Below are 22689 nucleotides of genomic sequence, written 5' to 3'. Positions count from 1 at the left end.
ATGGGAAATAAAATGATAATCATCACACATTTTAGTGTTTTTAATAACGATACAGCTATAGCTAATTAAACAGCATGGTAACTGATATTGGCAAAGTACTAGAGTACTGGTTAATGCTCTTGTTATGTTTTTCACTGCCAAAAATGATAAATGTTGCTTTTTATTGAGTTTCAAGCAAAGCTACAAGAAGGAGAGTCAGGCTTTCTTAAGTGTCCATTTTTCAAATGGAAATTTTGAAAAAACATTTTCTCCTATAAGTCTGACTTATAGAAGTATTAAAAATATAACTATTTAAAACCGTGTGCCAAAAATTTAGCACTCGGGTTACATTCCGTCATATTTTTCCACCTTAATAAAGATGACTATTGTTTTTCAAATGTATTCTCCTTTTCTATATTACATTACACCTAGAATAAAAAGGCAGAAATCGACTACACTGTGAGAAGAGTTTTCTTTCTGCTGCCTTTTTTTTTCTGTGATAATAAATATTTCAGCTGCCGACTTTGTTTACTATCCATGCTAAAAATACAAATATGGAACCCACCCTGTATGTTAGCAGATTTTTTTTTTTGAATTTCGGGCAAAGCTACTCGAGGGATCTCTACACTAGCCGTTCCTAATTTAGCAGTGTAAGACTAGAGGGAAGGCAGCTAGTCATTACCAGCCACCGCCAACTGTTGGGCTATTCTTTCACCAACGCATAGTGGAATTGACCGTCACATAATGCCCCCATGGCTGAAAGGGCGAGCATGTTTGGTGCGACCGGGATTCGAACCCGTGACCCTTGGATTACGAGTCAAACGCCTTAACACTCTGGCCATGCCGGGCCCTGTATATTAGCAGAGACAGGCATAGAAATTAATATGATCACCCTTGCATTTCTACAGTAAATCCACCTATAGCAGGCTAGTAATTTTGTTTTGGAATTTCGCACAAAGCTACTCGAGGGCTATCTGTGCTAGCCGTCCCTAATTTAGCAGTGTAAGACGAGAGGGAAGGCAGCTAGTTATCGCCACCCACCGCCAACTCTTGGGCTACTCTTTTACCAACGAATAGTGGGACTGACCGTAACATTATAACGCCCCCATGGCTGAAAGGGCGAGCATGTTTGGCGCGACCGGGATGCAAACCCGCGACCCTCAGATTACGAGTCGCACGCCTTAACACGCTTGGCCATGCCGGGCCCTAAAAATGTCATCATCACCCGGTATTCCCAGGTGGTCAATAGTTATTTTGTATTATACTACTTTCATAGATCATAAAGGTAAGGTTTTATTATAATGTGGCATTATACTGAAAAGTGAAAATATATGTATATAAGGAGTTGAATTAAAATGGTAATCTCCTTTACCCATTCTGTGAATTTCCTTACATGCATCTCACTATGTCTCCACTTATTTGTTTTTATAAAGAGACTTCTAATTAGCGTTCACAGATTTAGCTTTGCAATGTATCAGTTATTTAAACCTAAGACTATCATTTCTCACATCATTTGTATGCTAGTTACACAGCTTAAAAGATACTCACGTGTTATGTAGTTTCACTTTCAAGGACTTTTATTACAGAAAAAATGAGTTGCTTTTTGACTATACATTTCAAATACACCCTATCCTAATTACCTACACATGGTGGAAATTAACTATGGCGGTAAAAGTATTATGTACTCTATACAGTATATATTCCCCTCTGAAGCAAAAATGAAATAAAGAAAAAAATGTAAAAGAGTTCACGTAACTTTACGCTCATTTAATTTAATAGTATAATGCAATTTACTCTAACCCATTCAATTCGTGATAACAACAAAAGTCCTGTCTTTTGTACACAACGATATGACAAAATGACATAATTTGAGAATCTACTCTGGATATATGCGTAAATGAGATCACGGGCTTAAATTAAAAAAAAACAACAACAAATAATTTTATTACAAGCCCCAAATGGATATACCCAAAATATTTCTTGATACCCTAGGTTTGGGGTATGATCAAATCAAATTATATAATTCTTGGATTGATTGTAGACTCTTAATAGTTTTATTTAATCAAAACTTTGTAATTACTGTCTTGAAAATAAACAACCATAAAAGAGAACACATAATTACTGCGACATGATATTTTGAATATTCTTATATGAGAAAAGTAATGGGACAATCAGCTAATAATAAATTTTTCAAAACATAAGTGTTTACTAATTAATCACAATAAAGACTTGAACCGTACTTACAATTTTCATATTTGTGTCATTTCTTTGAAATTATTTTTTTTTTTTCTGCTGGCGACATGCTGCTTTTAACACCCCACCATTGTTTATTTCCTTGGTTTGCTGGAAAAACGTAAAACAAACTTAACATATTATATATGTTTGAAACGTTCAGTCCATTGTCTGTCATTTAGAAATTGTTATATGTTTATGTTAGGTACGCAATTAAAGAAGTTTGCCCCACAACACACACTCAAGAAAGACTGGCCCACGAAGGCATCTATTCAACACTACTCACCGTTGACTCTCAACAATGAAAAATGGAGTTGACTGCACATTGTAACACCTCCACCACTGAAAGAGCGAGTACATTCTGTGAAGAGATTCGAGCCCACGATCTGTTTTTTATTAACATATTTCTAATTAACGTTCACAGATTCAGCTTGATAATTTATTAGTCATTTAAATCTGAGACTACCATCTCTCACATCATATGCATTTTAGTTGTACAGTTAAAAAGATATTCATGTGTTATGTAGTTTCACTTTCAAGGACTTTTCTTGCAGAAAAAAATTAGTTGCTTTAGGGCTATACGAGATACATTTCAAGACCACCCTATTCTCATCATCTGCACATGGTAGAAATTAAATATAGCGGTAAAAACATTATGTACTTTATACATTTCCCTCTGAAGCAAAACTGAAATAAAGGAGAACATGTAAATGAGTTTACGTAACTTTCTGACAACCAGACCATAATTCACGAAGAAACAACTATCATACAATAATTCTTGAAGAGGTACTGCTCAAGCATATTTATATGAGCAAATTTTACAAGTTGAAAGTTTTTGAACAACGTTTATCACAGGTCTGAGGAAAGTTTCCGATAGAGATCGAAATGTTTCATGGAAACACAAATAAAGAATGCCACAGTATGTACATCGAAACTTTGTTTAAAAAAACCTGTGATTTCAGCACTCACAGCAGTACTTGACATTTGTTCATTGAACGCATACAATTCTACAAATTGTATTATGGCAAATTTTTATTAGCTCAACGAATTCTGGGAAGTCTAAGAGCCATGGTCCAGAAATAACACATCTAGCGTAATAAAACAAATAGTATGATAATTACAGTATATAGCGTTAGGGTTAAGTAAACAGATAGATAGTCCTGCAAATAGAAACTAAATGTTTTTTGTATCATTAATGATGATAAAGACAGTTATTTTTTGAGGCTCACTTTCAAAAAAATCTTTTAAAACTTCTTGAAAACAAAACTAACTGTGACGCTTTCTCGAGACTACTCGTGCTTCCTCGTACAGCTGTACTACTAGTTGCTTACAAAATTCATCAGTTACTCCAATCCATCTAGGCTTAATAACATTAAATGTAATTTTTAAATTCCACGTTTTGTGATGTTAACTATTACTGTTTATATTATTCAGCTAATTGTATATATTATACAATTTTTACTAGATAAATTTTATTTACTGGCGAAATTGTTTACATTGGAATTATATAATTTACTTTATCCAATGGCAAAATATGTGAAGACGAAGAAAGCAAAGATTTTTTTAAAAACTATCTATAAGTTATGCTTTCACCTTTACTCCTCGCTAGAATTTGTATACACCACTGTCAATTCAAGCTGAAAATTCTAATTTTCTCTCTTAGTTTACCGAGAATATGAAAATGTCAAAAATCATTAAATTTTCATTAATTTCAAAATGTTCTAATGATGTTTTGTGTTCTTATTCTTTAACAGTTCTCTAGTTTGTTCGTATTGGTATTTACTATGTAGTCATAGTTTCATTTATTCTTTCATATCTGCAAAACCGGTATTTTAACATACTCTTTGAGGTCTTCACTTTTCAAGTCCTGAGACGATTTATTTAATTAAGGTGTTCAGTATAAAAAATGGGAACAGTTTTATATTTCAAGATTATTAGTTGTTGTAGGTTATGTTGTAGAAATTCAAGAAATTTTTCTTTTAGTTATAGGAAGTTCTTAGGAAATGAAAAACTAGTGAGTACACATTTTTCCCATTAAAAGTTCATTTTCATACCCCATTAGAAAAGACGCTTTTCAAACTTCTGCTTGTTCTTAGGTTGTATTTTCACTTTTTTGCCATCATAAAGACATCACAGTTTAGACAGCAGACAAAATATATATTGTAATATTTTGCCAATGTAATAACAAAAAATTGGAAAGATATTCCTTTGGATGAGCAAACGTAATTAATTAATTTTTAAACATCGTTTAGAATTTAAATATAATATTATTATTAAGCAAAAGTACAAAGGTGAGAACTATTAGTCCCTCGCTAGTACAGCGGTAAATCTACGGATTTACAACATTAAAATCAGGCGTTCAATTGTCCTCAATGTGGCTTTGCTTTCAGAAAACACACACACACATTAGAGCTATCAATTACGAGAAAAAAGTGGTCAGTATTTTATGAAATATGAATATTCATAAGAAATAAATACTGAAAGATTTAAAAATTAATAAGTAAAAGCCTTGTCAAAATAAATAAATAATAATAAAAACTTCGAAATAATTATGAATTTTAGTTAAAGCTGTAGCCTGGCATGGCCAAGCGCGTAAGGCGTGCGACTCGTAATCTGAGGGTCGCGGGTTCGCATCCCCGTCGCGCCAAACATGCTCGCCCTCCCAGCCGTGAGGGCGTTATAATGTTACGGTCAATCCCACTATTCGTTGGTAAAAAAGTAGCCCAAGAGTTGGCGGTGGGTGGTGATGACTAGCTGCCTTCCCTCTAGTCTTACACTACTAAATTAGGGACGGCTAGCACAGATAGCCCTCGAGTAGCTTTGTGCGAAATTCAAAAACAAACAAACAAGTTAAAGCTGTAAAATAACAAACTTACTTTAATGTTGAAAGTTTTAATAATACAAATAATATATAAAGCCCATGGCAGTAGGTAATACTTTGAAGTTTCCCTACAAATATAGTAGCGTTGGAAAAGTTTTTGTTTTTGAAGTTTATTTTATACATTAATAACTACTGACAGTTGAGATATTTTTAAAAGTAATTACAGTTTTAATATATAAATATTGATAATTAAACTTTTTTATTGTGCAGTGTAGCGATAGAGTGTTGATAGAAATGAAACGTTCTGTAAATATTTGCAACAGTAAAATACGTAACAATTAGTTTAATAACACTCCATGTTCCATTTCACTATTTAAAAATACAAACTTCTTAATTAAATGTGGTAATGGTGGGACTTTGTTAATACTAAACATCAACCCACTAAAACATGTTTTATATTGCCCATCAAGTTCCTAACCATAATTACAATTGGTGTTAACTTTTAAATATTAATAAACAGTTTTGTTTTATATCACTTCACAAATTGTTCTGGAGAATACAGATACAGATGTAACTGAACAATGTTTAATCACCTATGCTTATTACTGTGTATATATTTTAAATTCTGATTCATTTTGATAGCTTGCTTTGATGAAATTTAATATTAACTTCTTTTAATGTTCTCATTTTCATTTGTTTTGTCAGTCTTGTCTTCATTAATTCTAGGCTTCTTATTTTTTTTCTGTTAACGTAATTCCATCAGAAGAATGAGCCTTCAGAAGATTTATGCTCACCCTAAGTTTGACCAATTGAAGTAGAATATGTATATTTACAAATGTTGTCTTCACTCTGTTTTCTTTGCCAAAATATTCAGATTGCATTGATATGACTATTCTGAAGTCTACTGTACTTTCTGGAGTGCACAAGTTTGTACTGTAATGTGTCATCCAGTCACTACAATAAATGAAGGCTGGTGATAGCAACAGCTAGTCATCTTTGTCTTATGCAGTGGAGATGATTTACAAACATTTTTGCACCACATCTTAGTGAATAACCTCTTTGACTTATTGGTACTACAATAATGTGCAATCTATGAAGATGTTTATACTATAGCGTGTGGTCTACACAGATGTTATCATCATCACCAGTTTAATGATTCTATAAAACATAATTTCCTGCTGAATGATTTGCATCTGTCCAAATTTTTGTTTAGCAAATAATAATAATAATTTGATAAGTTGTGTATTCCAAAAGAGTACCTTAAAGTTAGATTATAATTTCATTAGTTTTGTAAGTTGGAACTTACTATAGGATATTTAATTCCATCTTTAAATGAGATGTTTTTTCTTCAGCACTTGTGTCTCTTTTCGGCCATCCGAGTTCCTCACTTTTTTGAGAAATTGCTTCTCTTCAGAGTAGATAGCTAAAGTAGGTAACGTAGCAGTGAAATACTTATGAAAGTCATGAGAGGTTCTGAAATCTAAACTACATTCTCTTCTCCTATTCTGAAAATAGCGGTTTCAAGGGTTTTTGGATTATGATTGTTTTGTCCACAGTAGACATGTCTTCCTCAGATATTGTTATAAAACTGGAAGGCAGATATTTGTTTTTTGAACCAAGATAATAAGGCAAAATACAATGAAGACCCAATGTGTTTTCATTGACATTTTAAAAGAGAGACTTGATCATGGGTCATTCCATGTCAAATCATCCAGATTTGTAAAATTTTTCAGGTGACCCCCTCAGAATGCCTTGAAAAAATTCACATGTGCTCATCTACCCATATAATGAAATATTGCCAAATATTAGATTAATATCTCTAATAGTTTTTGATTTACAGCCCTGTAAAATTTAGTTAACTATTTTTTATTTGTGGTAAATTCATTTTCGGACAACTTTGGCTGCTTAAAGCTGCAAGAGTAATGGTGGTAGAAGGCTGAAATTTGCTACACTGACTGACTTAATCTCACAGAATTCAAAAATGGTCTCAAACCAAGTTTATCTTTATTAGGATTTGCACAGTGAGGCTGTAAAATTACCCAAAATTGTAAAAAACATTGGTTTATTTAATAAGCCATAGCTCTAAGACTTAATATGATACAAAGCTGAATTTTGTTTTAAAATTTCCTAAAATATATCAGTTGATAAATCGGCAATTGTTGTAATTAAAAGTCTGTTAGATCTCCTGTAAAAAAATGTAGTTGCATGCAACATTTTATGATTTAGTTAAACATAGCCCTACTTCAGGCCACAGTTTGACCATGTCACCAGTTATTCAGCCTTTTCAGATTTTTACCATATATTCTTACATCTCTGAATATGATCTACAAAAAAAATCAGGATGGTGTTCAACCTACTTTTTTGAGTTATAATTTTTTAAAATATCCTCTGATCATATGTTGTTTACGTGAAAAAAAAAAAAACACTTCAGGTGTGTTACTGTGTGCAAATATATCCATACAATTTTGAAATAATTTATGAACCCCATTGAAATATTCTAATCAGCCTTTACCATATATTCTTACATCTCTGAACATGATCTTCAAAAAATTCAAGGTTGTGTGAAATAATAAATTATCAAATTTTAATGTCTCTGATATGTACCATTGGGCAAAGGACCACATTCAGGGCATTCAGTTCTTTTCTGTCAATCAGGATTCAGTCCTGCAGAATTGTGTAAAGTTTGATTTACTTGAGTGCTATGAAAAATGCAAAACTGTGGCAGGTATTAGATCACATCATAGCTTTATTCTCCACTCTACCAACAAATTGTACATGAGAAGGCTATCAGATGATGATGTGTACACAGTTGTAACTGTTGGTAGTAGCAATGAAAGTGATGATGCAGCAGCTCAAATAGGGTCTAATGATAGCAATGACAATTATCAGCCAGGGAAATATGTGGCATGCATATACAATCATGAATGGTATGTGGGAAATATAAAAGATAGATCAGATGAACATTCCGATGTGTTGGTGTCATTTATGAAGAAATCAAGAAACGAACTGTTTTCATGGCCTGCAAGGTCACGTAAAGATGAAAGCTGGATTCCTTTCCCACATATTCTTTGTCTGGTAAGTGCACCTACCATACAAGGCAGTAGTGCTTGCCTCTATGTTCTACATCAAAGTGATCTCAACATAATCAAATTCAAATTTGAGAAATTTATTCAAGCTGTCTGAACAAAGCAATGTTTATTTGATGTTGTTAAGGCTACTTTATCGCCAAAGTAGTTTTTGAAACATTTCATTGTCACGATTATTGCAGTTTGGTGTGACTATAATCTTTCTCAGTTATCCCCTGTTGTAACACTGTGCTCTTTGTGTCTGATTTACCTTTGTATTTATTATATTATGAATCTTAAACTCAGCCATATCTGCATAACTGTAATACATACACAACATATTTGCATTGCCATGTGATCTAACTAGTTATGCCAATAAATTTGTTCCGAAATGAATTAATTCTTTCTTGTTTCTTACAACTTCATTATTTAAAATTGTGAAAGGCTGGTTAGAATATTTCAGCGGGATTCATAAAATTCTGAATGGTATTTTTAAAAATTGTATGGATATATTTGCACACAGTAACACACCTGAATTGAATGTTTTTTTTTAAATAACATATAGTCAGAGGATACATGTATAAAAAATTATAACTCAAAACGTAGGTTGAACACCATCTTGATTTTTTTTGCAGATCATATTCAGAAATGTAAGAATATATGGTACAAATCTGAAAAGGCTGAATAACTGTTGACATGGTCAAACTGTGGTCTGAAGTAGGGTTATTTTTAGTTAAATCATAAAAAGTTGCATGCAGCTAAATTCTTTTACAGGAGATCTAACAGACTTTTAATTACAAAAATTGCCAATTTATCAACTGGTATGTTATAGAAAAGTAGAAAACAAAATTCAGCTTTGTATCATATTAAGTCTTAGAGCTATGGCTAATTACATAAACCAATGTTTTTATAATTTTGGGTTTTCAGGTGATTTTACTGCCTTACTATGAAAAAATCCTAAGAGAGATAAACTTGGTTTGAGACCATTTGTGAATTCTGTGAGACTAATTCAGTCAGTGTAGCAAATTTCAGCCTTCTACCACCATTACTCTTGCAGCTTTAAGCAGCCAAAGTTGCCCGAAAATGAATTTGCCACAAATAAAAAATAGTTAACTAAATTTTACAGGGCTGTAAATCAGAAACTATTAGAGATATTTATCTAATCTTTGGCAACTTTTCATTATATGGGTAGATGAGCACATGTGAATTTTTACAAGGCATTCTTTGGGGGTCACCTGCAGCCCCCTGGATGATTTGACATGGAATGACCCTCATCTCTCCTTTTTCTTCTGGTTTATCAGTAATTAGCACAAAATATGAAACATTTGGACATGCCTTATAATATCTTTGTACTGAATGTTGATTTTGGAGTATGTTTTCAGTTTCATGATGTCACCTATAAGTAGGTTCAAAATAAGAGCAATAAACAGTAAAATGCTATGAGATAGGCAGACTCTTTTATCTTGAAGTAGTTGCCAGCATCTTTTCATTTTTATGGCATTATTTGCAACAAGATATTCTTCCACAGCTTTGGATGATTTCTCAACCTTGTATTTGCTTGTGGTTTACTGAGAGTCTTTCAGACACTAGTGTTGTTTCAGTAACCATGAGGTTCCCAACTGGTTTATTTTGCAGATTATTCCAGTTGCCACAACAAAATCTTGGTGTGTATGCTTCTGCGACTTTCAGGTTTAATAAGAAACTTCAGAAGTACACATTTGCTAGAAAAATTGACAACTGTTACCAAGTTGAAAGTCATAGAGCTGGATGTATGTATTAAAAATAGCTTAACAATAGGGAATTTTGGTTATTTTCATTATTATTCTTTCAATATACACTGCTCTTGCTTACAAACAGTCCCTAACTATCATTTTGATGCTTTGACTATTGTTATACAGAGAACAAACCATCCCATGTTGGAGCTTTAATAATGTGGAGTTGTGTATACAGATGTGAGGAGAAGACAGTGTATGATGCTACAAATTAATATTTTAAAATGTTATATATAAGGAGTATAGAGCACATAGTTTGACTACTACATTTTGATTTTAAGTAAATCATGCTAGGTCTGTTGCATAAATAGGTCTACTGCTATCAGTTTTTGATGTGTTAACATTAGGTAACATAAATTATAAAAATCTCAGCTTCAGTGTGACATCTTTTTACAGTTGCTCGTGTAATTATCTTGGAAGCTTGATTTAGGAAGGATCTTAACTGCTCATTGCTGAGTAGCTGAATTTCTGTGCCATCTAGTGATTGAAACTATTTACAAAAATAGTATAAATAACACAGTAATTAGCTTATGGAATAAATTGCTTTTAGTGGTGGTGGATCAAGGCAAACACTGTACTAAAGTTAAAAGGGATTATTAGTAAATCATAAAAAAAATTAAAGGTGTATATTTAAGTTTTACTTTGTCTTAAGGGTGGATGTATATAGACAACCTTGAAGGACTAAGTGGTCCCTTTTTGTCTGTATGTTACATTACATGCTACATACAGTGAAACAGCATTGTTGCAAAAGTATTCCAAATTATCTTGCATACTAAATACATACATAGTTACAGTAATGTGCACAAGATATGTTTGTTGGTGGTGAATTGTGGCTGCTCATACAATAGAGTGCTTATTGTTGATTTTGCCCTTGACTGTAGGTTCAGACTGTGGTATTTTAGTCAGCCTTTGTAAGTCATAAATTCAAGGTGTTCTAACTGTACATTGTTGCATAGTTCACAGTATTGCAAGGTGTATCTCAGACATAAATATTTTTAAAGTATTTATAAAGAATTATTTAAGTTTTATTGTTTAAACACATGTTTCTTAACATTTTTGTTTGATTTCTAAAATAGTCAAAAAAAAAAAGTCTGGTGGCTCTTGTGGAAATAATATACTTTATGTAGTAAAATGATACTTTTGTTAATAAACTAGTAAAATTATACTACTGAAATAATAAAACTACAATAAACCCATACACTGTTTTGTATAGTTGCTATGGTGATGCAAAAGAAATGTAAATTTTCAGAACTGTTATTTTGCAGTTATGTTTTAATAGTACATTTGGTAGTTTGCATGTGTTTTACAATATTACATTTTATTAATCATTTAAAAAAATATCTCGCAGTCAATGCATTTAATATGTTTTACAATATGTCATTATAAGAAACATGAAAGAAGTAGAAGGGTTAAGACATTACAGCAATTTGTATTATAATGTGATAAATTCATTAAAGTTTACATTTTTTTCTCTGCATATTTTTTTAGTGTGTACTTATTTTGTACTAAAATCATTCTCTTGTGTTTTAGGTGAAAAGGAATGAACATATTGCAGGAAGCTCAGGTATGCATCAGTTGATTATATTGTTGAGCTAGAATAATTATCTTACTTGGGGAATTTTTAAGAACTTTGGTGAGATTTAGTGTGTGTACATATGTATTTAAACATACTTTACCCAGGAGATTGGAAATCAACTGTTCTCTGTTTAAGATAAATTCCAATATACATGTGTAAAGATAAAAGGTAGACAAACACACACACGTATAATTTTACTCAGATAGTTTGTCAAGACAGTGTTATAATAGAACCAGAAATCAACATATATTTTTTTTATATGCAATATAAGCCTTTATGAGTTTCTTTAGCACTGTAAGTACAAACTGTATCATTTTGATTAACATTATTAGAGAAACTGTGTAGCATAATTAACTTTCTGACTGCTCTTAGTGTGAGTCACCTTTCTGATAAGTATTTACTATGTTTGCTAGTAATAAAAACACATTAACAACCATTCACATGGGAATAGGTACTACGTAATAGCTACTTATGATTTGTAGTACTGTGCAGTGTGTTTAGTAATAGCTACTTATGATTTGTAGTACTCTGCAGTGTGTTTAGTAATAGCTACTTATGATTTGTAGTACTGTGCAGTGTGTTTAGTAATAGCTACTTATGATTTGTAGTACTGTGCAGTGTGTTTAGTAATAGCTACTTATGATTTGTAGTACTGTGCAGTGTGTTTAGTAATAGCTACTTATGATTTGTAGTACTGTGCAGTGTGTTTAGTAATAGCTACTTATGATTTGTAGTACTGTGCAGTGTGTTTAGTAATAGCTACTTATGATTTGTAGTACTCTGCAGTGTGTTTAGTAATAGCTACTTATGATTTGTAGTACTCTGCAGTGTGTTTAGTAATAGCTGCTTATGATTTGTAGTACTTGCATGATTTGTAGTACTTATGCAGTGTGTGTTTTAGTAATAGCTACTTATGATTTGTAGTACTGTGCAGTGTGTTTAGTAATAGCTACTTATGATTTGTAGTACTCTGCAGTGTGTTTAGTAATAGCTACTTATGATTTGTAGTACTGTGCAGTGTGTTTAGTAATAGCTACTTATGATTTGTAGTACTCTGCAGTGTGTTTAGTAATAGCTACTTATGATTTGTAGTACTCTGCAGTGTGTTTAGTAATAGCTACTTATGATTTGTAGTACTCTGCAGTGTGTTTAGTAATAGCTACTTATGATTTGTAGTACTGTGCAGTGTGTTTAGTAATAGCTACTTATGATTTGTAGTACTCTGCAGTGTGTTTAGTAATAGCTACTTATGATTTGTAGTACTGTGCAGTGTGTTTAGTAATAGCTACTTATGATTTGTAGTACTCTGCAGTGTGTTTAGTAATAGCTACTTATGATTTGTAGTACTCTGCAGTGTGTTTAGTAATAGCTGCTTATGATTTGTAGTACTCTGCAGTGTGTTTAGTAATAGCTACTTATGATTTGTAGTACTCTGCAGTGTGTTTAGTAATAGCTACTTATGATTTGTAGTACTGTGCAGTGTGTTTAGTAATAGCTACTTATGATTTGTAGTACTGTGCAGTGTGTTTAGTAATAGCTACTTATGATTTTTAGTACTGTGCAGTGTGTTTAGTTATAGCTACTTATGATTTGTTGTACTGTGCAGTGTGTTTAGTAATAGCTACTTATGATTTGTAGTACTGTGCAGTGTGTTTAGTAATAGCTACTTATGATTTGTAGTACTGTGCAGTGTGTTTAGTAATAGCTACTTATGATTTGTAGTACTGTGCAGTGTGTTTAGTAATAGCTACTTATGATTTGTAGTACTGTGCAGTGTGTTTAGTAATAGCTACTTATGATTTGTAGTACTGTGCAGTGTGTTTAGTAATAGCTACTTATGATTTGTAGTACTGTGCAGTGTGTTTAGTAATAGCTACTTATGATTTGTAGTACTTTGCAGTGTGCTTAGTTAAAGCCTGTAGTTATGATTTAGAATGTATATATATGTTTGGTAATGAATGTAGAAATTAAGAGTTTAACAGAAGTACAAATATGAGAAAAGGACATTTTTCTGTATAACATGCATTTTGTACATTGTTGATGAAAGCCTAAGAGATATAAAGAAATGGCATTACTTATATGAGATTCACTGTATTTTTAGTAATGAAAATATATATTGATTTAAGTAACATCTGTCTCCTCCACTTCAGTAATTGAATATTGAACTTGAAGCAGTGTAAGAAATTTACTCTGGAATTTCTTGACTGTCATTCTTCTGCAAATTATTCAAATTAACTTTTTAACAAAGGAACATTTCTGTGATGTGGTGGCCTGTTTTTTCCTATTAAATTTGTGTTTAGGTTATCTGTATTAATGTTTTCTTATTTCAAAATTTGAATAAGAACTTGAGCATATATCTCGATACTTTGTGATACCCATAATTTTTTCTTGTGTCATGTTTCCTTGATAAAGAAAATTCAAATTAAACTAGACTTGAATGTAAGTGTAGCAGTTTTTGATGATCCCTTTGGATTGACTAGACTTACCTTTTGTTTTCAGATACTGGAAATAACTTTCCTGATGCATACAATCCTGAGGCTGTAGAGGCACATTGGTTTAGGTGGTGGGAGAAATATAAACTTTTCACTCCAGAATTTGTTTTGTTAAATAAGGTATACATATTTTAGTGTGTAAACATTGCTAGGATTTGTGTATGTTAAATCTTTTTATTGTTTTTAGCAGTGGTTTTAGTTTAATAGTTAGAATTGCAGGTTTTATTTTACACTTGATGTTATATAGAACTGATAGTTTCTGTGTTCAATGTTCACTATCTGGTGTAAAATTGTGCAACTCCTAGTTAAACAAAACACCAAGAATATGTCTGGTGAAGAAAAGGTTAACAGTTGTTTTCATGGAACTTAGTTTGGTAAGAGAAACAGTTTTGTTAATGAGAAGATAAAGGCCGAAAGGAAACAGATCTGCTATATGAATTAGGCTCAACTAAGCAACAACGTTGTAAAACACAACAAACAATACAATTGAAAAATGAATGCTACTCAACTAAATATTTGTTTAAGCACATATTGCTTAATAACAGTATTTTTACTTCAGATCTGTATTATTAAAGTGAAGCTGGGGGTGGATGGGGTGAATGAATTAGAATTTAAAATTGACAAAATGGAAAATAATTTACTTCAGGGGGAAATTTTTGCACAGGGGAGTTCTCCCTTTACTCCCCCTGAATTAAACCATGATCATCATGGTTGATGATATAAATAGTGTCTAGACCACCATTGTGTAACCTCATTTGATTTGCAGTGATTTTATACCTTTCTAAACTGTATTGGAGTTCTCTTTGGATTGTATTAGTTGAATAAGTTGTCAAGTGTTTATTGTTGACATATAGTATTATAGCTCATTTTTCTGTATTTGTTAAATTTTGCTATGTGCTTGTCATGAATATACCAAGTTAGTTGATTAAATGTCAACACCTTCACACTTTCTTTGAGATGATTATGTTTAGGTGCATGTTTTTGTAATATGGTGGTCAGTCACATTCAAGGATCAAACTTTTCATCACTTACAAGTACCTTATTTTATTAGGAATGTGGCCTGGCAGGTGCTAAGTTTTCAGTAACATATTGAACTATTAGGAGATGAAATATTTTAATATGAAATAGTAATTGCTTTTATTATATTTTATCAATCAAAATCATAGTATTGTACCAAATACTCCAATTTGCCAGAATTAATAAATGTAATTATAGTAGAAAATGGTTTTGCAGTTATCTAAGTAAATAGTAGTAAGAAATAAAACAGTTGACTAACAACAAGTTCTAACAAAGTTCACATTTTTAGTTGGATAATCAGGCTGTAAGGGGAGATGAAAATCAGTTTACAATGGTAATACCTCCTCCAAATGTGACAGGATCCCTTCATATTGGTCATGCTTTGACAGTTGCTATTCAGGATTCTATCGTTCGATGGTGAGTGTGATTTAGTATGTTGGAGTTATTTTTATAATGTTCATTGAAAAATGAGAATACTATGCACATAAATTTCTAGATCCAAAATTACAATTCTATAATGAAACATTTGCAACAGTTAGAAACATTTTGTACAAATAGAAATGATAAATTGTCTTTGTGTACACAGATGTTAATCATTTCTAATGGAAAATAAGAGAGAAGGTACAGTGTCTGTGGTAGGCCATTGATGTAGATATAACTGAGTAGCTTTTGTCAGATTTATAGATACTTGTTACATATTATTAGTGTTTTGATTCATTTTCAGACTGTGAAAAATATTTTTGATTCTATTTGTACTCTGGTTCTTGGAATAAGTGAAATTCAGGAAGTATTTTCCCACAGAAGTCAGTATAGATATGAGTCTATTTTTACAAACTATATAGTTTAGAATGTGTATAAATTGTGTATTTAAAGTATGTAAAATATTTGCTTATTACTATTTTTATACCTTATATATCAATCCAATTTTAACTTGTAATCATTAAAATATTTGTTTTATGTTTTTTCCTTTTTTCTTTTTTGTGTCCACTAACGAGTTTATGTAATCTGATCAAAAATACATGTCTTGTGAAATTGATTATTGATAGTCAGGGACATAGTAAAAGTCCTACAAAACATTGGGTGTAGTAGAGAACAGTGAGAACCTGTCTTGTATCCAGTGACCAGATGATAGGAAAAATACATCTTTGTGTGCTAATTGATGGGATAGTGAGAAAGTTTCTCATAGTAGGAATAAAGGTGGACACCCCATATTACATGAGAGATCACAAGGCCACTTGTATGAAGGAGACCATCAATGACTTGGTGATTGGCATGGAAGTTTGGAAGAACCAGACAGAAAAAAGACAGATGGAGTATCTACAACCACTTTTAGAGCTCATAAAAAGATAAGTAAGCAAGATATCAAGCCCCTTCAAGTCTCAAAAAATAACATCCAAAATGTAGGTCTACGGGAACTCTGAGAAGCACAGAAGGAAACACACTTCACCCCAGAAACTCTGGGACAGTGCTGGGGAGAAAGTGGAGTACAAGACCAAACAAAAAAGGACTTGCAGTATGGGGGACCAGAAGGTAGTGCTGTACCAAATGATCAAGGCATGTATACTAGAGAAGTTAAACATATTATAGTACCAACAGAATACTGGACTCAAGTGATGAAGTTGGCTTCCAGTTTGGAGATGGGAGGACACTTAAGAGCACAGAAAATAGCAGAAAGAATCACCAGCAACTTTCATTGGCTAGGGGTCTTTGGAGATATGACCAGTTTCTTTAGGTCATGTGACATCTGCCAAAGAGCTGTACCTCAAAGAGCATACCATCGAGAACTTTGCATCTTTTGAACATGTCATCAGTAGGAATTGTGGTTTCAGTAGGTGGTTCCATTAACAGTGGTAGTGTTGAATGATCTGTTACGGAAACATAAACCTCATAATTCCTGGATTTGTCATCAGCAGACTATTTTTTTTTTTAAATAGGGTTACTTTAAAGAAAGAATGTATATTGACAAGTCATTGACACTATAGGATTTGGAAGATAACATAGAGATACAAATGAATAGTTTTACATGTGAAATTTTGACCTATGCAAAGGAAGGTGTCATCTTTAAAGTTTGCCTTTGTGTAGTAGTTTGTGGTGGACATCTATTGGACATTATTTTTCATACGTAATGACTAATAATCAACAAAACTTGTTTTAATACATTTTGTTGTTGATAATTGTAGTTTAAATCCCTATACTTTTTTTGGTATACTTTGTATGTGTTTTTTACCTTTTGGAAGGATTAAAAATGGATTAAAACATTGTTTGTGAATTAGTAAGCAGAATACTAAAGAGTTTTCCAATTGTAGTTTATTATATTTTATGTTGGAATACAATTTGTTATTTTGGTATTGTTGAGTATATTTTTATATTTTGTTGACTAGTGCAACAGTTGTGTAATATGTATCCTCTTGTTGTGAATGAGTTATCTTTGGAGTATGAATTAATGGATTTGCAAATTCCATATACTCTTTATAAGTTAATTTTAAAACACTTCAGATTAAAATATTTAACAGTCTAATGAGTTTAATTCCTTAACATGAAGTAAAAGTTCATTGTATAAAAATTAGAAAATAGTTTGATGTATTAATTTTCTTCCAAATGATTGTTAAAAGATGTTGTGTAATTATAAATTACAAATAAGGAGGTGTAGGTGGTACAGGGAGCAAATGATAAATGTATTTATTTTACCAGCATTTTATGTTTGTAGCTTTTGGAAAATATATTTTTATTGGTAAATCAGAATAGTTAGTAACATATATAAATCATGTTATACACAGCATATTGTAAAACATACTTTAAAATGAGGTTTGATTATAAATTGTAATTTTAATAAAAATAGAATTACCTAAGCTTTTCAATAGCTAAAACTTATTGTGAGTTGAGTTTGATGCACTGTATTTGATACTAGGAATAGTCAATATTTAGCAAGAAAAATTACCATTGAATTGATAGATTTTATGTTGTTGTAATAATACAGGAACAGAATGCAGGGTAAAGTGGTTTTATGGGTTCCTGGTTGTGATCATGCAGGAATTGCCACTCAAGTAATGGTGGAGAAAAGGTTGTGGAAGGAAAAGAAAAAATCACGACATGAAATTGGCCGAGAGCAATTCATAAAAGATGTGCTCCATTGGAAAAATGAGTATGTTTTTGTATTTTCTGTTTCTAAGATATGAGGTATGTATGTAGATAAATGTAAAGTACATGTTTGAGTCTAAGATTTAACCACAAATGAATCTTGTCAGTTTAGCATTTGACAGTCAAGCTAATATTGGTACAATCAACATCCAGTTTTTTAAGTGCTTATGATCAGTCCACTAGGGAATATTTGATCTTGAGTGATTTGTTTGGTCTGTGCACATTCTTTCTCCCTATTTTTCCTACAAAAGTAAATGTCATTTTTCTCCATGAAAATGTTACAAAAAACATACAAATTTCAGAACACTATAATATGTGCTCTTTGTTTTTTCTTTCCTTTATTGATTTCTTATACCAGTTTCATAATTTCAAAGGTTACTTTTCAGGATGAACTTTCATGGAGAATCTATTAAAAAAAGTATTCAAATACCACTTTTCAATTAAATATATAACCTAAATTAAATAGATACATTTTGTCAAAATGTATAAACATGAAGTGCAATTCTTGTATAAATTATGTACATTAATATATATTCATATATTACATGTTTTTACATGTTCATGCATAAAATAATACAATGGTCCCTCTCCAATGGTATGTTAGCTTTTAGATTTTCAGACTGGCATGATGAACCATGGTGATAAATAAGATATGAGAAAGCATTTGTAAACATTCTTGAATGTCAGTTATTCTGGGATGTCCCCAAAGCAAATACAATCAATATTTTTATGAAGCAGTTTCTGAGCTAATGAAGTTTTCAATCTGTAAATGGTGAATTCATAGGTTGAAACAAAACTGGTAACTGTCTCTATTGAATATCATACTTGTAAACTGTGACCTATTGCACATGTACCTGCATGCATCTAGAATGATCACCTGGAAATATTGTAATATGGAGACAGGCTTGGTGAAAAAGACAGTTATTGCTAGAGGTATTTTAAACAAACAGAATGACATGTAACGTGTCTTACAATTATGATACAAAACACTGTTTCCAACAACAACAGAGAAATAATTAGGTCAGTGTATGCACTGTAATACAAAGTATTGTTGTTGTCCAAGAAATGCAGCCTCGTTTATTGATTTTCACAAGTCAGAAGATCAGGGTGCTAAGTGGTATTTAAAGGTGAGATGGTGGATTTCATCTAAAATGATGCATCAAATTTAGATAACCAGAAATGGCTACCAATGCAAATTTTTCAGAGTGACTGGAGGAATAGAAATTCTTGGGCCACCCAGGGAAATATATATGTTCACCGGGTAATAAAAGGGGACTAATTGAACCCTGTATATGTTACTTTAAAGCTGTGAATTAAGCTTTGATTTGTGTAAGGTGGATATGGATGAATAACTTAATTTCCTGTTATAAGCTGGACTCCATCTCCCTTTTCATTGAGGAGTGGATGTGGGGGGCAGTGGATGCTTGTTGACTCTTCTTTATGATTTAAAAAAAGATCATATAACTAATTGATAATATAATATTTTAAATTGCTAGGGAAAATGAATTTGGGTGGGCCAGAGTGAAATTTGGTGATGCAAGACTCCTTCAGTACTCCCAAGCAGTAGTACCAACCCTGTCATGTCAGATTGTTCTTCAAAATTTGTACTATTAGGTTGATAATACAGCAATTTGAAAGCATTCCCAAAACGATTTTAATGAGTTATATTGACTGTAGAACTTCTTTTTTTTTTAATGGAGTTAACTTGATACATTCATTATTTTAGATACTTTGGAGCTAGATGAGATTGTCATATAGTTTATGAAAGGTATGGGTTGGTTTTATTGGAGGATTTGAAATTGATAAAATACTGATTTTGCTCCCAATAAGACTTCTTTTTATAAATATGAATACTTTAATTCTCCATTACTTAAACATGAAGCATTCAATATATTCATCAGACTTAAAAACATTAAACATTTAAACTGTTTTATTCTTGATGTTCAGACTCAAAATGACACACCAACTGTACTTGATAATTAAAACATTTGAGAGGTGTCTAGAATGTAGACAGATATTAAAAATCAGGAAGTTTCAAACCAAGCCTTGTTGAACTAAGAGAATGATGCTAAAGTTAACTTAATGAATATTTTAGTTTACATTAAGACTTTATTAAATTAGTTCATTTTTGGAAGCTCTCATAACCCTAATTTTTTTATGTTGTTATGGTGATTAAAGAACAAAGCAACTTCAGCAAATATTAACTTTTCATGCTGTACACTGGTAAAGAAAGGAGGTTAGTTAATAGATTTTGCACATTTTTTTTCTTTAAATTAGAGCTATTTTTGTATCAACATATTTAATTTTTTCTTGACATATTGATGGTAGCATTTTTTTACCAGGAAAGAGGAAGAGATTTATCGACAGTTGAAGATGTTGGGATCGTCACTTGATTTTAACCGAGCATCGTTCACAATGGATAAGGTTCGTAAGCTATTACAGTGAATGAAGTTTGATGTCAGTTGTTATAAATCCCTATTATTTATTTCAGGTTTTTTCACTTAGCCCAATATGATAAAACTCTCTGACTTTGCACAAAAAATCTTGTGTTGTTCTTTTGCTGTTGTTATTGTAATTGTACCATGTTTATCCCAAATATCTGGGTTTTAATGATTTCAAATAAAATTCATCTTTCAAACAGCTTTACATAAATTAATTCACCATTGAGTAAATAATGTGTATTTAAGTGTATTATCGTCAGCTTTATCAGAAACTAAGATTAGTAATAAAGAAACAAAAAAGTTATTTTGCATCTTCTAGTTTTTCAAGAGTAATATTACACATTTGCAGTTTGAGAATATTGCAACATCCTCTAGGGCTTATTCTGAAGTAGATAAATATTTATGAAACAGACATGGTATTATCTAAAGCTTATGTCACATTTATAAAACAAACGTAGCTTTTGAAAAATAACTTGTATAGAGGCTTCTTTACATCGTTTGATGGAATTATCTTGTTCTCTGTAATGGTTTGTCTCACACAAACTAATATTCTCTGGAATATTTATATTTGTACAGTTGTACAGCTGTGAAGAGCACTTGGGAGTTTTGGTTTCAGCCAACTGAATGAAAGTTTGAGCATGATTTATGAACTTACTGAAAAATGTTATCTTATTACCTTACAAAGGATATTTTCTCTGGTTTTATATAGTGTTTTTACATATGTTTTTATGCCTCTACTGCTTTGTGAAACGAAGTGGGGCGTGTTAGTTTGCCTCTTTTCATCCACTCTGATCTTGTAGTTAGGAAATCTCAAGATGGGATGGATACATTTTGCTCAAAGCTGTATAATTCTAGTCTGAATACTTTTTGAAGGTGATTGGTTAAAGTCAAGGTCAATCACACTGCTTGGCCAGGCGGCTAAGGCACTTGACTCACAACCTGAGGGTTGCGGGTTCCAATCTCCATCACACCAAAACGTGCTCATCCTTTCAGTTGTGGGGGCATTATAATGTGATGGTCAATCCCACTATTCATTGGTAAAAGAGTAGCTCAAGAGTTGGCAGTGGGTGGTGATGACTAGCTACCTTTTCTCTAGTCTTACACTGCTAAATTAAGGATGGCCAGTGTAAATAGCACTGTGATGGCTTAATTTATAAAGACTAGTTTGGTAATAAACTCTTTGTCGTGTTTAACTTTATAAAAACTTAACATTGAAATTTTTGATTGATTAAAAGTAGTTATTAACGTAAATATGGTGAAAAGGGTTAGAGAAAATGCACTATTAACGCGTGGGTTCCCACCCGACTCACCAGGGGTCGTAATAGTCCTCCAGTAAAACACATACGACCCACCAATGAGTCGTGCTCTATTTTCTTTTTAAAGGGCCACTTACTGACTGGTACACAGCAGGCTACATATACACTCTTACTAAAAAAAGTAATGGTAAAATGATCAGTGGGACCCTGTAAAGTATCGACTAAACAGGTTTGGGAGCAAATGTGTTAATGCATAGCTATAGACGAAAATTATTGTTACAATTGTAGTGAAAAATAAAGGTTTTTACAACTGTTGTCACGAAAATAATATCATTATGAGTGTTTATTTATTTTATATGTATTTTCCATACAACTTACACAATTGTTACCATGAAAATAATTTCATTACGGGTTTTGAGCTACCTTATATTATTACATAGTTTCTATAACAGTTGCCATTGAAATAGTTACATTATGAGTTTTGATTTATGTTATATATACTTTCCACAACTGTTATTATAAAAATAATTTCCTGGTAAGTTTGATTTATCTTACATTAATATATAGTTTACATAACTGTTACTATGGAAGCAGTTTCATTGCGAATTTTGATATTTTCCTTTTACCACATATTCCGTGTCTGAAAGTATGTCCCACGGTGGGACAGTGGTAAGTCTTCAGAGTTACAACGCTAACATCAGAAAGTTTGGTTTGTCTCCCTCAACAGAGGCTCGGCATGGTCAGGTGGGTTAAGGCGTTCGATACGTAATCCGAGGGTCGCGGGTTCGAATTCTCATCACACCAAATATGCTCATCCTTTCAGTTGTGGGGGCATTATAATGTGATGGTCAATCCCACTATTCATTGGTAAAAGAGTAGCTCAAGAGTTGGCAGTGGGTG

General features: G+C 32.1%; 1 protein-coding gene across 2 annotated transcripts in view; it reads left to right on the top strand.

Annotated features, from left to right (window-relative positions):
* The first annotated feature begins 4050 nt into the window (after positions 1-4050).
* The window catches only part of LOC143248815 (valine--tRNA ligase-like), a 73691-nt gene continuing 55052 nt past the window's right edge, over positions 4051-22689 (top strand). The window contains exons 1-6 of one of the 2 annotated variants that reach the window (XM_076497590.1): positions 4051-4225; positions 11400-11433; positions 13945-14057; positions 15244-15371; positions 17932-18096; positions 20435-20516. In XM_076497590.1, coding sequence (XP_076353705.1) covers positions 4118-4225; positions 11400-11433; positions 13945-14057; positions 15244-15371; positions 17932-18096; positions 20435-20516 — 630 coding nt within the window. In that variant the 5' untranslated portion in view covers positions 4051-4117. Of the gene's footprint in view, positions 4226-4312; positions 4434-11399; positions 11434-13944; positions 14058-15243; positions 15372-17931; positions 18097-20434; positions 20517-22689 lie in introns of those variants that run through there. The other variant, XM_076497591.1, reaches the window with a different exon arrangement.

The sequence above is a fragment of the Tachypleus tridentatus genome, chromosome 4, assembly GCF_004210375.1.
Source record: "Tachypleus tridentatus isolate NWPU-2018 chromosome 4, ASM421037v1, whole genome shotgun sequence".
NCBI classification, from domain to species: domain Eukaryota; kingdom Metazoa; phylum Arthropoda; class Merostomata; order Xiphosura; family Limulidae; genus Tachypleus; species Tachypleus tridentatus.
The sequence above is the reverse complement of the archived record's forward strand: the minus strand, read 5'-3'. Positions and strand labels throughout refer to the sequence as shown.